Source organism: Pelobates fuscus, chromosome 5 (genome assembly GCF_036172605.1).
Source record: "Pelobates fuscus isolate aPelFus1 chromosome 5, aPelFus1.pri, whole genome shotgun sequence".
In the NCBI taxonomy this organism is placed as follows: Eukaryota; Metazoa; Chordata; class Amphibia; order Anura; family Pelobatidae; genus Pelobates; species Pelobates fuscus.
Window position 1 is genome coordinate 121,098,180 of NC_086321.1, and position 13,653 is coordinate 121,111,832.

A 13,653-nucleotide genomic window follows, 5' to 3' on the forward strand; every position below is an offset into this window, starting at 1 on the left:
TCTATAATTATAAAGTGATGTGGAATATGTTGGCGTTATTTAAATGCTGGTAATAGTATATATATATATATATGTATAAGTAGAATAGGTAGCACTCACGGTCTTCAGGTTAAAAATCTTCTTTTATTGTGCAAGTTTAAAACATGATGCCAGGATCAACGTTTCAGTCCTCTCTCAGGACTTTCATCAGGATCAATAGATCCTGACAGATGATCCTGATGAAAGTCCTGAGAGAGGACTGAAACGTTGATCCTGGCATCATGTTTTAAACTTGCACAATAAAAGAAGATTTTTAACCTGAAGACCGTGAGTGCTACCTATTCTACTTATACTTGGATACTTAAAGTCCCAGGGTGTGCACCCGGCATCTATTTATTTTTCTATACAGCCTGTGTGCAAGGATTTTGCATTTCTCTATATATATATATATATACTAGTAATAAGAAATAATAATCTAACGTTTAATATATTAATTAAATAACTGCTGCTGTTTTCCGAATACAGATATGCATCAGGTAAAAGGCACAAATGCTGTAGAAGCATAAAATGGACATGCTTGATCCAGTAATAATAGGATATATTGCAGGTTATATGAGGGCAACATACAGAAATAGTTGAAGTTAATGTAAATGCATTAAAGAGTGTAATGGTTTGGAATAACTCAGCTACTTTATTGGACTAATCCCAGCTCACATCAATCATAACCATGCCAAAAGATGAAGGGTTGAAATTAGCACCAATCCACTATGAGCCCTCTAGTTGCTATCACAAAACAGCAGCATTACGTAATCTGCTGGATGACAACCTGTCTCCTGACTCTCTGTCTCCCTCTGTTGGATTTACCTGGCTCTTAATTTACTCCTCAATTACACACACACACTGAAATACATTATTGAAATTATTGAAAAGACGTTATGTTTCTTCAATGCTTTTTAACTTTTGCAAAATGAAGCAGTCTGAACACTAACAAAGCTCTCCTAACCCTAAACGCCTGCCTTCACTCAATGTATTACAGTTATTTTTCCCCAACACAATGAATCTAGATATGGTCTGAATATCATCAAAGTGGATCTTGGGTAAATATAGAGTTATTCACTAAACTGGGATTTTGTTAAATTCAAAACTTTACAAAACTAGGCTACAAAAGCCCAGTATGGAAAACGGTACAATGTAAGATTTCTTTTCCAGTAATATTTTCACATAAATGTAGCCATTTGGTATACTTTTTATTGAACAAACTGTACAGCATTAGAGAAAATGTATGTGGGCAAATCAGTTATAGAAAGTAGGATACAAAGTACAAGAATTTTGTAACGAATAGTAATAGTAATACATAATAAAAAAAAAAGTACAAAAACAAACAAAACAAAACCACTTTACATTTTGGATTTGTTGTTTTTTTGTTAATTTCTATGTGCATTATAGATCAGACAATTGGAGAACAGCATAGTTGGGCATAGTTTAGTAATGTATAAAACATCGACTTAGAATATAATGAGAGGATTGGGGGTGTAGAACAACCGAAAGATAGGGTGTGTACAATGAGGGTACATCCCCTTCAATGGCACAGGTGTAGCATTTATATCTATAGGTAAATGTTGCAAAGCTCAACTATAAATACAATGTTTCTTTATCACTGTATATCCAAGAAATGTGGTGGCAAAATTTATAGAAGTCAAGTCAAAAATCAAGAACCACTAAAACCACTATAAAATGATTAAAGGGACACTCTAGTCACGTGTGATGGCCTCCTAATGCTATCCTATGGGAAAGCATTGGATTGGCTGAGATCATTAAGTTGGATGATCTCGGCAAAGGGGACGGAATATGGGCGTGGCCATCCACGACAGAACTGTGTGGTGCTGGAAAATGGTGAGTAAACTCACCTTTGTAACCGGAGGTATGTGGTGCCTAAACAGCTATTTAGACTTGTTTGTATTCTCATACTATAGTGTCATGCCAAACTTACCTTTCCCTAATCACTTCCTCTTCTCTCCCTCTCTGAGGATCTGTTCTTCTTTTTTTCCTATCTGCTCTAGTTTACTTTAAAACATAAGACAAAGTAGGTACTACTCTTATGTAATTTTACTATGCTTAAACCGCTCTGACCCACTTCCTGTGGGTCAGAGACATTTTCCCACAATACTCTCACCCTTTCCTCCGTGATCTCGTGATGTCCGCTTTCACTATCCGCAAACATCCTGTCATTTAGACAGAACGCCGACAAAACTACCAAATTTCGTCCTAACAGAATGAGAACAGTTTGTTCATTCATGTTAGGACGACATTCGATACTTTAAGGTCGGTTCTAAATTTCATTCATCCTTACTGAATATGCAGCCGCTTAGTAGATCGCACCCTACGACGAATGAATAGATGAAATTCCCGTACGAATTTCGAACAATAGCGAATGCCCAAGTGTTTAACTGGGCATGCGCAAGAATTTCACAGCGCTATCTAGTGTGGGCAGATGACGTGTCCCACAGGGACTTAATCTGCCCACACAAAGATGCCGGCGCCCAGGATCTAGGTTCGGGCACGAAATGAAGATATAAAAATAGATAATATGGGGGGGACTAGGGGAACAATTAGATGTAGTGGAGTCGGGAGCAGGGTTAAAAAAACAAACCTGCATTCAGCCAGGAAAGTGCCGCTTTAATGTTACATAATGATGAAATAACAGGGTTATTCACTAAAGAATCTGAAGTAAATTCAAAGTGAATTTGAAATTAAAAGGAACGACACAGCGTTAGCAATACAAAACTGCTTTCCAAATGGTATAGTGTCTCTTAACTGACCCAGTGAATAAAGGGTTAAAACACCTTTTAACACTTACCTGATTCCAGTGCTAAGGTCCCTCGGTGCTGGATTGAACTCCTCCTTTAGTGACGTCACGGTGATGTGGGAACCTAATGCGCATGCACAGCAAATGTTGCTTGTATGTTAGAACTTCCCCATAGGAACTACAGGGGTTATGAAGACACTGGACGTCCTCATGCATGAGGATGTCCAATGCCATTCACTGTGAATACAATGCTTAGAAAGCTTCTATAAAAGCATATTGACTCGTACAATCTATATAAGTTAGCAGGAGCATCGAATGCCAATACTTACAGTCAGTGCTGTATTTAGCCCAAGGCAAATTAGACATTTGCCTTGGGTGGCACTAACCAGGTGTTTCCCCTGTCATGGCGGTTACATAAGGTGGCCTGCTGTCCACCTTATGGACCCCCTAGTGTGCAGCTGTGTTAGAATCAGAGTTTGCCGATGCTGCGGGAGCCGGAATATGATGTAATTCCGGCTCCTGGTATTAGTAGACAGCCCATGAGGCACGAGGGAGTAGAGCAGAGAGATCTCAGCTGCCTCGACGCCTCTACATCTAACACAGCAGCATGCACAGCTCTCACAGCAGCCCCACTGGTCACCCAACGACAGGTAGGAAGGCTGGGTGAATAATTGAAAAGTATTATAATAATAATTAGTGTGTGTGAGTGTGAGTGTATGTGTGTGTGTGCATGTGAGTATGAGTGTGTCTGTCTGTGAGTTTGTCATTGAGTGTGTGTGTGTGTGACTGTCAGTGCGTCTGTTGGGGAATTTATGTGTGTCAAATCAGCGAGTCTGTGTCTGTCAGTGACGTCTGTGTGTTTGTCATTGAGTGTGTGTGTGTGTGTGTGTAACGGTCAGTGTGTATCTGCCAGTGAATGTGTGTGTGCTTAAAGGATCACTATAGGCACCCAGACCACTTCAGCTCATTGAAGTGGTCTAGGTGCAAGGCCCCACTCCCCTTAATCCTGCAAGTTTAATTATTGCAGTTTCTCAGAAACTGCAAGAATTACCTTGAGGGGTTAACTCCTTCCGGGTGGCGGTTGCCTAACTGATGCTGGACGTCCTTATACCGTGCATGAGGACATCCAGCGTCTGCTAAATCCCCATTTGAAAGAATTGATAAAATGCTTTCCTATGCAAGCACGGAGGTGGAGCCCGATTCAGCGCTGAGGGATATCGGCACTGGATTCAGGTAAATGACTGAAGGAGTTTTAACCCCTTCAGTGCTGAGTGGGGGGTGGGAGGAGCAAGAGGGAGGAGGGCACTATAGTGCCAGGAAAACTTTCCTGGCACTATTGTATCCCTTTAAAAGGAGCAGGAATGGGGTGAGTTCTTAATCAGGAAGAGGTGGGGTGAGACAAATTTAGATTAGGGGGTGCCCAGGTTTAGTCATGCCTAGGGCAGCACAAAACCAAAATACACCACTGCTTACAGTTGGGCATGATGGTTAGGAAGTATGGTACAAGCCTTTTGAAATACCTGGGGCTATGTGGTTACTTCTGAATCTTTGTGCTCATGCATTATTTTAATAAACTTACTCGTTTTGCCCATTCTATCTAGTCTGTTCCTTTGAAGGGCAAACATTTATTGCTTTATGTTCCAGAGTTAGAGAGGTCACAAAATCTGCATCAAGTAAATGGATAAAAATGTGATTTATCAACACCTCTTTCGTACTGACAGGACATGTAAATCCTTAAATAAATAAGTTTGTCTTTAAGCAAACAATTTAGCTTTTTGTTTCTTTATGCTACATTAGGGCATTTTTAATCACAAAGATGTATTTTTTTGCAGCAGTGCAATCTTTATGGATTTTTCAGGCTAGGTTTTCCAATCTAAGCATATTTGGAGCTGTCTTTTTTGATTGACTATGCCTATGAGATCAGAGTTTAGGAAACAGACAGGAAAGGTGCAGCATGCCACATTTCAAGTCATTTTTCAATAGGCAAAATCGAGCAGCTTATAACTGCAGCCAAGGACTAAGTGATCATCATCTCTCCCATCAGTGCAAATGAAGATGTACCAGTGGAAACAATTGCTGTGCAAACAAAACATTGTCAGCTGGCAGTTCTGCTGAAGACTACTTATTAATCAAACCGTTGGCTAAAGGGATACCAAAATCACCATGCAGAAACCTGGAAGCTCTCAAGCTTTAATCATCAAACAGCATCTGTGACTGTACTGGGCTCTCTGCTAGTGGCACCCAAATAATCGGTATTATGATCGAGTGCCGACCAGATGTGTTTGTGTGGCTAAAATGAATGTACCTCTATTATTTCCTTACTAAATTGTCTGACTAGTAATTCAATGAGCCATTTCCTCCTGGTGAGAAAAATATTCTGTGTGTTCCAACGAGTCGGGATATCCAACCCTGGGAACCTGTGGCCAGCTGAAACTCTGTGTCCGCATGTGGGTTACCAGCTGCAGATTGGGTTATCATTCAACACTCTCCTCTATACGGAACAAAGAGTAGCAAGATTAATTCTAAAATAACAGAATGGATTGTGCAAAAAAAAAAAAAGAAGAATCAATTGTTAATACAAAGTAAGTAAACCGCCACCACTCTTCAAGCAGAGGATATTTTATACTCTGACTCCAAGTACTAAACAAAAAGGTACTATGCATAAATTAGCCCTGCACTCAAAAGGCTCTCTTGGGTGGCGTCAATAGTTGCCCCAACGTAAAAAAAAAAGAAAAAATGATTAAATATATTACCTGCGCATTATCCCAAGCACCAAACATACAAAGCACTGCAAGGGAATTAAAGAGTAAGCTCACCTAGCAAATATCTTAGGGGACTGCTACACTTACAAAATCACCTTGCTACTTTTAGCTTAAAGACAAAGATATTTCCCTTAATAATTCCTACAAACTTATCTGGAAAGTAACAAAAACTCTGAGATGGTATTGTACGAACAATCTAAAACACTGCTCCAAACACACACCCGATAAGGAAAGTTTTAAGGCTTACATAGCAAAACGTAAACATCTGGATTTCAGTCACATACTCTGTATTTTGCAGCCACCATGTGAATAATATTTATTAACAGAATGATTACACATTGTTAGATAATGTCGATAATGTCTTCCCTGCCTTGCTGTAACCTGTATCTGCCAGGTCACACCAAAAGAGGACAAACACAAAGTGCATTCTAATATGCAGCCCTTCAGAACAATATTAATCTGCATAGAAGCTGCTAAACAAGAAACAAACACTGATTAAAAAGAACATTCTTATTTTGAACAAACTATACCAGTAAATGCTAAACCTACCATCTTAAGTTTATGCCAGCAGAGAATCAAGCTAAACGTACCCTATATCTACTTTGATTGGCAAGGCCAATTCTTGCTGGCATATTTTCTTTAACCCTTTGGGTTTGAGAACATGCTGCTTATTCACATACAACAGGTTAAAAGTGAGAGGCGAAGCATTACTGCCACGCGCAGTGACATAATACCTATTTATCTGATGTGGCATGCAGTTGAGAGTTAATAAAAAATGCCCATCATAGGTGCTGTAATCCTGGGCCAATTTAATCTTAAAAAGCTCTATTCTTCATGTGAGACAAAGCCTCAGTGGGAGTTTGGGGTGTCTTTCCTTCCTAGCATGCGCTAGCACAATGACAAAGATTAATGACTGCTCCAATTTGTAGGTAGGTGGAATGGGGAGTTGCAGAGCGGCTCTGAACCTTTTCTGATGAAGCAATTTATCTCGAGAGAGATCATTGCTGCCGGTTCAGCTTCAGAATATTAATTCCCTCCAAAACAAAAAGATGCTAAAGAAAGAGAGAAGGGGGAGGGAAGCACATTTTGGATAAGGGCCAGGGACAAATGAAGAGATGCCTGGCTGCATTCCTGTGATGCCAAAAGTTAATTGATGTGCCGGTGGCACTTGTCTGCCAATGATAAGATGGGAATTACAAACCTATCAAATAACACCAACTCCATGAACTTTACTGGGGTAGGCCTACTTACAACACAGTATTTATATTAAAAATGATAAACAGGGTCATTTTCAGCATCTTTAAAGTGGAATGCTACTTTATTTTAACTTGTTTGCAATGTTGCTGGTTCCATGATTCACAGGGGAAGATTTAAGCATATTGTGCCAATGTGGACTATAGGTTCCAAATAATAACAGTTCACTCGATATAGAATGTTACATTAATGTACCGTATGTATTCATAAATGCTGACTTTTGATGCAGCAGCTGACAAGTGTCTGTAACATTTAGAAACCAGATCAATTTAGGAGAAAACGTGGTACATTCATATGATCCTAGTAAATGAACATTCAACGCAAAATGTATTTTTAATGGAACTATAAATAAAAGATTATTCTGGATATGTCCATCATTATTTAAAGGGTGCAAGTTATTTCCAGGGTACAGTAAAATATATGGCAATTACAGGCTCATCATTCCTAGTCAGTCCACCAGGCTTCCATGTGGAATGAATGGAGCACTTCCTTTTTCATTTTAGCGATTACCATGATCCAAAAATTCATTGATAAAATGTTTCTCTCACCAATCAGGTACAGTCAAGGTACACTGACATCAAAGGAAGATTGAAAACAGGATTACTGGCAGCTTTTCTATGAGGAACGAACTCAAAATAATTGGGCAGAGAAGAAAATCACGCTAATCACTGAAAAAGAGGGGGGGAGGGAGTTGCAGACCCTCAGATTAACTAGTCCCATGTTGGCAATTTAAAAATACTTATCTATATAATTATGCGTCCCCTTGAGAAACTAGTCTAACCACGTATAGGTATTGTCCAATAGCTGTCCCTTGGATAGCTGTGGATCTGAGAATAGCTGAACAGTGAATTATAAGATAATTGGAACAACTACAACAACTACTAAATCTCTGCTAAGATATAATTATCCAAAGTAAATACTGCCAGCAGAAAAAACAGCAACAGAATAAGATATTATAGTGCCTCCATAAATTTAGCACATGTGCCATCTGAGCTCACACTGCAGTTGGTTGATGCTGTATTTGGCTGCAACTTGATTTATTATAGAGTAGATGGGGATAAAACAGAAACTTGAGATTCTACACTTTATTGAAAAGATGGCATTTTTCACACAGTTTTAAATAATTCAGTAGTACCTAACAGAAAAGGTAGGAGATTCCTGGAATAGCAATCCAGGACATGGAAAATCAGTCTTGAGATTTTAAAATAGACAGCTACGAGGCCAATTTGCTCTTGTCTGCTCGCCATCAGAATCAATATTTGTGTGAGTTCCTGGTATATTTTTCAAACAAAAATACTGGCTTCTAAAAATATATATTTGAACTGAAATACATAGTGTACATAGAGTAGCATTGTAAAAGTATGCTATGTTCAAGAAATCTGATATTGATGATGATGATGGGGGTGGGGGACCTTTCATATATTGCCATTTGTCCACTTGGATCATAACTTATGCACTGGACGAAAAAGCCGTGCTTTAAAATACACTACCACCGATAAGGGAGCTTGCATGCGCATTGGTTGCAAATCTGAAAAATTGATTGCAGTCTGTCCGGGTTATTTACTAAAGTGAGAATTCAAAGTGAATTTTAAATTTAAGGCCAGAGTAGCCAAACTGAAAGTACTGCTGACTAAGAGAATTTATCCAGTTCAGCTATTTTGACCTTAAATTTAAAATTCGCTTTGAAATCACGTTACATTTTCACTTTACTGAATAAACCTGTCACACCTTTTGCCTTATAACACATAGGTGATACACAAGAATAAATTTTAAAATTAACAGGGATATTCACTAAAGTATGAATTGTCAGGAATTCAACATAGCTGATCTGAAAACATAGTTTGGGTATTTTTTCTAAAATTTTAAAATCACTTTAAATTCTTAACAATACACCCTTTAGTAAATAACCCTACATTGCTTATTAGAAAGATGGCATAACACAAAATACATGACAACACATTTTGTCAAATCAGCAAAGCTTTTTTATAAAACAGAAACCTGTCCTTGTACGTTGGTACAATATATTTAAAATATACTTAAAACAAACATTTGGTAGAGGTCAAAACATAGTGGTTGATTCTACCTTTGATTTTACAGCTAGGACAATGCGTGGGAGACTGAGGACCAGGCACTTCAGGGACACTGTGATATACTTCAGGACAAAATCTGAGATGCCCACAATCCAGATGAGTTCAAAGAAGTCCAGGCCCTCGAGATTGGGTTTCAGAAAAATAAGACTGAACAACAATGTAAAGGAAAACAACAATAATTAGCACAGGAAAAGATGAATTGCACTGAATCTTTTGTTTAATATGCTCATTAATAACTGCTCTAGTAACTAATATGATCCTACATTTTATAGTTATTTTGCCTTAAAATTAGGGCAGCTCTGGAGAACTATTTGAGACAATAAGTTGCCTAGAGATTCTTGGTATTTGAAGAAAAGATAAAAAAAAAAAAAAAGATGATGCAGAAATGGAAATATTATATATTCAAAAAACCAAACAAACAAAAATAAAGCAGATAAAACCAACCAGTATCAAACTCAAAATAAATTTAAATTTTTGTACATAATACCGGAGGGTTCATGGTTGGAAAAAAAAACACTTGAACAGGGAGGGAAGAGGTGAAAGTATAGGCGGAACAGAAGGAATAGTAACAATGAATTGGGAATTGAAGTAATATGGAGACCAAGCAGACAAACGCTCATACACCGCTCACTCGACAGTCAAACTCTTGTGACCACACATCAGTTAAGCAGAAAAACAAACAACTTTTTATAGTTCTTGCAATTATTGATTACAGCAAGAGATTCTCCAACACACACTCTCGACTCAAATCGGATTTTACAGTAATTAATTCACTTTAATTTATAGATTTTATTATTAAAATAAATAAAACATAAAAATATCATCAAGATCTGAATTCTGGTATTGACTCTGTGGGTAACAAACCATATGAGTTCCCTTCGTGAACCGTATGACACATTGTACCAATTACTGAACGGAAAAGGCAGAAGACCTGAAAAAAGACTTGTTCTCTGAACAGTGCGTACAACCTCTAGCTGACAAGCGTGTTCTTAATATCTCTCTGCTGACCTCTGACTTTAAAAACCACTTCATTTTAAAGTGACATTCATTGTCACTGTGTCCCACTCTCCCACATGCACATGTTCCTGATGCATTCCCAAATGAAGCATGGATTTAACTATTAAGGAAACGGAATACAATGTGACTGAAAACAGAAAAGGATGAGAAAATAAATGAATAATACTCACACACAACACTGGACTAAATGAAAACCTAAAACATAGAAGTAAATAATTAAAGGAGGAAGATGAAAACATGTTATAAAAAAAACAAAAAAATCAAAAGTAAAAATGATTGTTTTTTTTTTTTGGACTTTTTTTTCCTCTCATACACACACACACACACACACACACACACACACACAATGTGACTGACCTAAACCATACAGAATTACAAAATTGCTGATGTGCCTGATCAGGTGTGGTTTCGAAGACAGATCCCTAAGTGAGTGCTGCCTGATCATCACAATGCTATGAAATGTACTGTTGGGAGTACAGAGAGGACCAATGACATTGGCTGCAACCACTGTGAATGTAATTTAAAAAATAATACCTTAACTAGTAGTCAGTGCTTTATTCTATTGGCTGTAATATATATTAAAAACTAGATGGGCTAGACTGGAAATAGAGCATCAGTACTTAATATACTCAATATATCAATATTGTTATGCAGATTAAAACATAAATACACCCATTGTTTTGATGTTTAAACTCAATGTTTGGACCTCTGTTTAATTTTAAAGTCTATACTTGAAGACAGATCTATTTTAAAATACTACGTAGATATTAAAGGGGAGGTGTCTCTTTTTGTCTTAGTATATAATGTGGGAGGGTTTACTGGAATGAAGTGTGAGGGAATTGTGATTCTATGTTTTTTTGCGTTGCTATGTAAGGCAGGCATTTTCCCATGAATACTTGTGCATCAAGGCCCAGGTTTATTGTTGTAAATAGGCTCAAATCTAAGGTAACAGTTAAGCTTTCTTTTCAAAGAACATGTAAAAGTATAGAGACAAAACCAAGTAAACTTGTATTACTGTGCAAATATATTTGAACAGCACTATACCTGGACTTTTCTCTATAGTGTTTACTATTACTCTTGGTGGTAGGAGACTGGGGGAAATGCCATCCATGTGGTATGTTTGGAGTCTAAATATTTCTCCAAGAGTAAATCTCTGGGTTCACTGAGATTTATTTTTTAGCTAATAGATACACAGTTTGAATCCTTGCACTTAAGTCAGTTATGCATTTGCTTTTACACAGTTGTGTATTTTTATCCATATGATGTGCTCTGTACTCATATTTTTACCTGTGAAGAACAGCTATGTTTGCTTTAATCAAATGTAGAAGCATGTGTTGAAAGACTCACCTATAGTACAGTTGTTGAGATCTGAAGGTATATAGAAGATACAGGGTGTTACCCATCAAAAATGACACAATCCAAAACACCGTTAAGACTGACCGCTTCTCCTAATGAAAAAGGCAAAGAAAAAAAGAGGGAATTATCATCTTCACGTTAAACTTAGATACTTTCTCTGTACAGGCATAAACACAATACATTATGGGATACTCCACAAAACAGCTTGGCTTAACAAATACCCAATGAACTAGTAAAAATAGATAGGTTACAAACTTGGCCATTTACTAAAGCAGTCACAGCTAACTTAGCTAAGCCAGAGCACAATTTACCAGAAGCCTGGCTGAGTATCCTGAGAGAAATCAACCAGAGATAGATACAGTATACTCAATTGTCTAACTTAGTTACTACATTTTTACATGTTCTCACAGGGAAGTCCTGGATGTTTTAGGATAGTTCCCTGATTTTATAACATCCTAACACATTGGTTGCAGTAGAAAACCTCTCTTACTAGATAAAAACATCAAAAAAAGAATTAATCATTTCACAAGGTGGCATTTCATACCTGTAAACTGTATCCACAAAATAAATTATATATTCATCAATGTGGTCTCATTTGCGAAGGAGAGAAGAAGAAAAATCAAAAAGCCAAGAAAAAGCTATCCCTGCTGTAAGGCGTATAAATTGCCATAGCAAAAATATTATGATTAATGCGAATACATTAATCATTATATTTGTTTAATAAAAACAAACCAGCACTTTCCATGATTACCAACACTCATTATCACGAACACACTATAAAGATAAATAACCATTCTTTAAACCTCAGCAGGATCACTTTTAAATCTCTTGTGGACTACTCGCGCTGTAATGGCTCTAGTGTTAAAGACGGTTTTGAACCTAATAAAAAAATAAAAATTAAAAAAAAAGGACAATCCTGGTACAACATTTATTCATAAAAAAAATCTTAAGTGCCCTCTATAATAAAATAAATCCATGGTTTTATACTGAAAACTAATTTCATTCAAATAGCTGAAGTGTCAACTTTTTTTCTGTTGTATTCCTTCCAACAGTGGCTAATAATACCAACATGCTAACTTTGTTCTCAAACAAACTGAAAAGGGATAAATTGACATTGAAAACTGCTTAATGGTAGTTCTTTTGTAATGCTGTCACAAGAACCGATGGACTTATTAATGGTACAGAGGTGGTTACTATGAATGGAGGGCAGAATGACGATAACAAATATAACCCAAACTAAACAAGAAAATCTCTCATGGGTAACAAACTACATGCAAGCAAAAGGGCAGAAGAATCAACACACATTCTGAGAAATGAATGCATCAATGTCATGATCAAGTCTCGGTTTGTGCTTGTGCATCTCATTATGAAGCACAAGTGCAGACAGGGACATTATTTCTAATGCTTATAGTCATTTTTTGTTTTGGTCAGTGAAGATACCTTGTGTGGCAACAATGCAAACTACTGTATAGATCTCAGCATTTACACTATTAACAAAACATCTTCACATTACCAGTTTTTTTAAACTACATTTTGTGCACCACTTTTTTAAAGAGTCACCTTTCCCAGACAACTTTTCCTTCTAAGATACATTAACCTTTTTCAGATTATCCTCCCTTCCTTACATTTGTCACCTACGTTAGGCCCTCTTTCCCAGAATAACTAACCTTCCATGGCTGTACCTATAAGGTTTTCAGGAAGGTTAAGCACTCTCTCATCCCACCCACCCAGCACTCCCAGCAAACCATCCTCATAGCACTCTTCTTTGCACAACTTCTTCAGTGCTGATCCCTTCCAGTACCACAACATGAGTCGATCTTACCTGTCTGTTGTTGATGCAAATGTTATGTCAATACACAATCTGAGGCAATAATAAAACATTTAGACATGGCTACAATCCTATAGCGTCAGAATGGTAGGTCACCTGACCAGCAAACCCTTGTGCTGATAATTCACATCCACCTTCTGTAAGTTAGTACTGGGGTGCATATGGTTTTTCATGGATTCAGATGCAAAACAAAGAAAGGAAATATTAAAGTCAAGGTCGTTAGCAAAAAAGGACAACAGCCTTAAGACCCTGATAAACAGGTGGTCCTACACAAGTACCAAATTTGCATTATCTTAAAAGCAGATCTGATGCATTAGCTTAAGTGATCAGATCCACTTTTCAAGCACTCAAAAGCCCAAATGATGTAGAAAGAAGAGAAACAATTATTTAAATCTGCTAACCATAAAGTCTGTCTACTGTAAATTGCAGTTAATTCACAACTGTGTTGTACATTTTACACCAAAAAAAAAGGAAAGTGGAAAATAAGATGTGTTACATTTGTTTTCAAGTCTTACTGGACCTAAATGTACCCATATGTACTTGATTAAAGACTAATTTCTG

At 37.3% G+C, this 13,653-nt stretch overlaps 1 protein-coding gene across 5 annotated transcripts in view; it reads right to left on the reverse strand.

The window, feature by feature from the left end:
- RNFT2 (ring finger protein, transmembrane 2) overlaps window positions 1–13,653 on the reverse strand; it is a 50,241-nt gene that overhangs the window by 19,010 nt on the left and 17,578 nt on the right. For 4 of the 5 annotated variants that reach the window (XM_063454202.1, XM_063454206.1, XM_063454203.1 and 1 more), the window contains exons 5-6: window positions 11,256–11,356; window positions 8,885–9,038 (exon numbers count right to left, since the gene is read on the reverse strand). In XM_063454202.1, the coding sequence (XP_063310272.1) occupies window positions 8,885–9,038; window positions 11,256–11,356 (255 nt within the window). Of the gene's footprint in view, window positions 1–8,884; window positions 9,039–10,078; window positions 10,104–11,255; window positions 11,357–13,653 lie in introns of all 5 variants that reach the window. The other variant, XM_063454207.1, reaches the window with a different exon arrangement.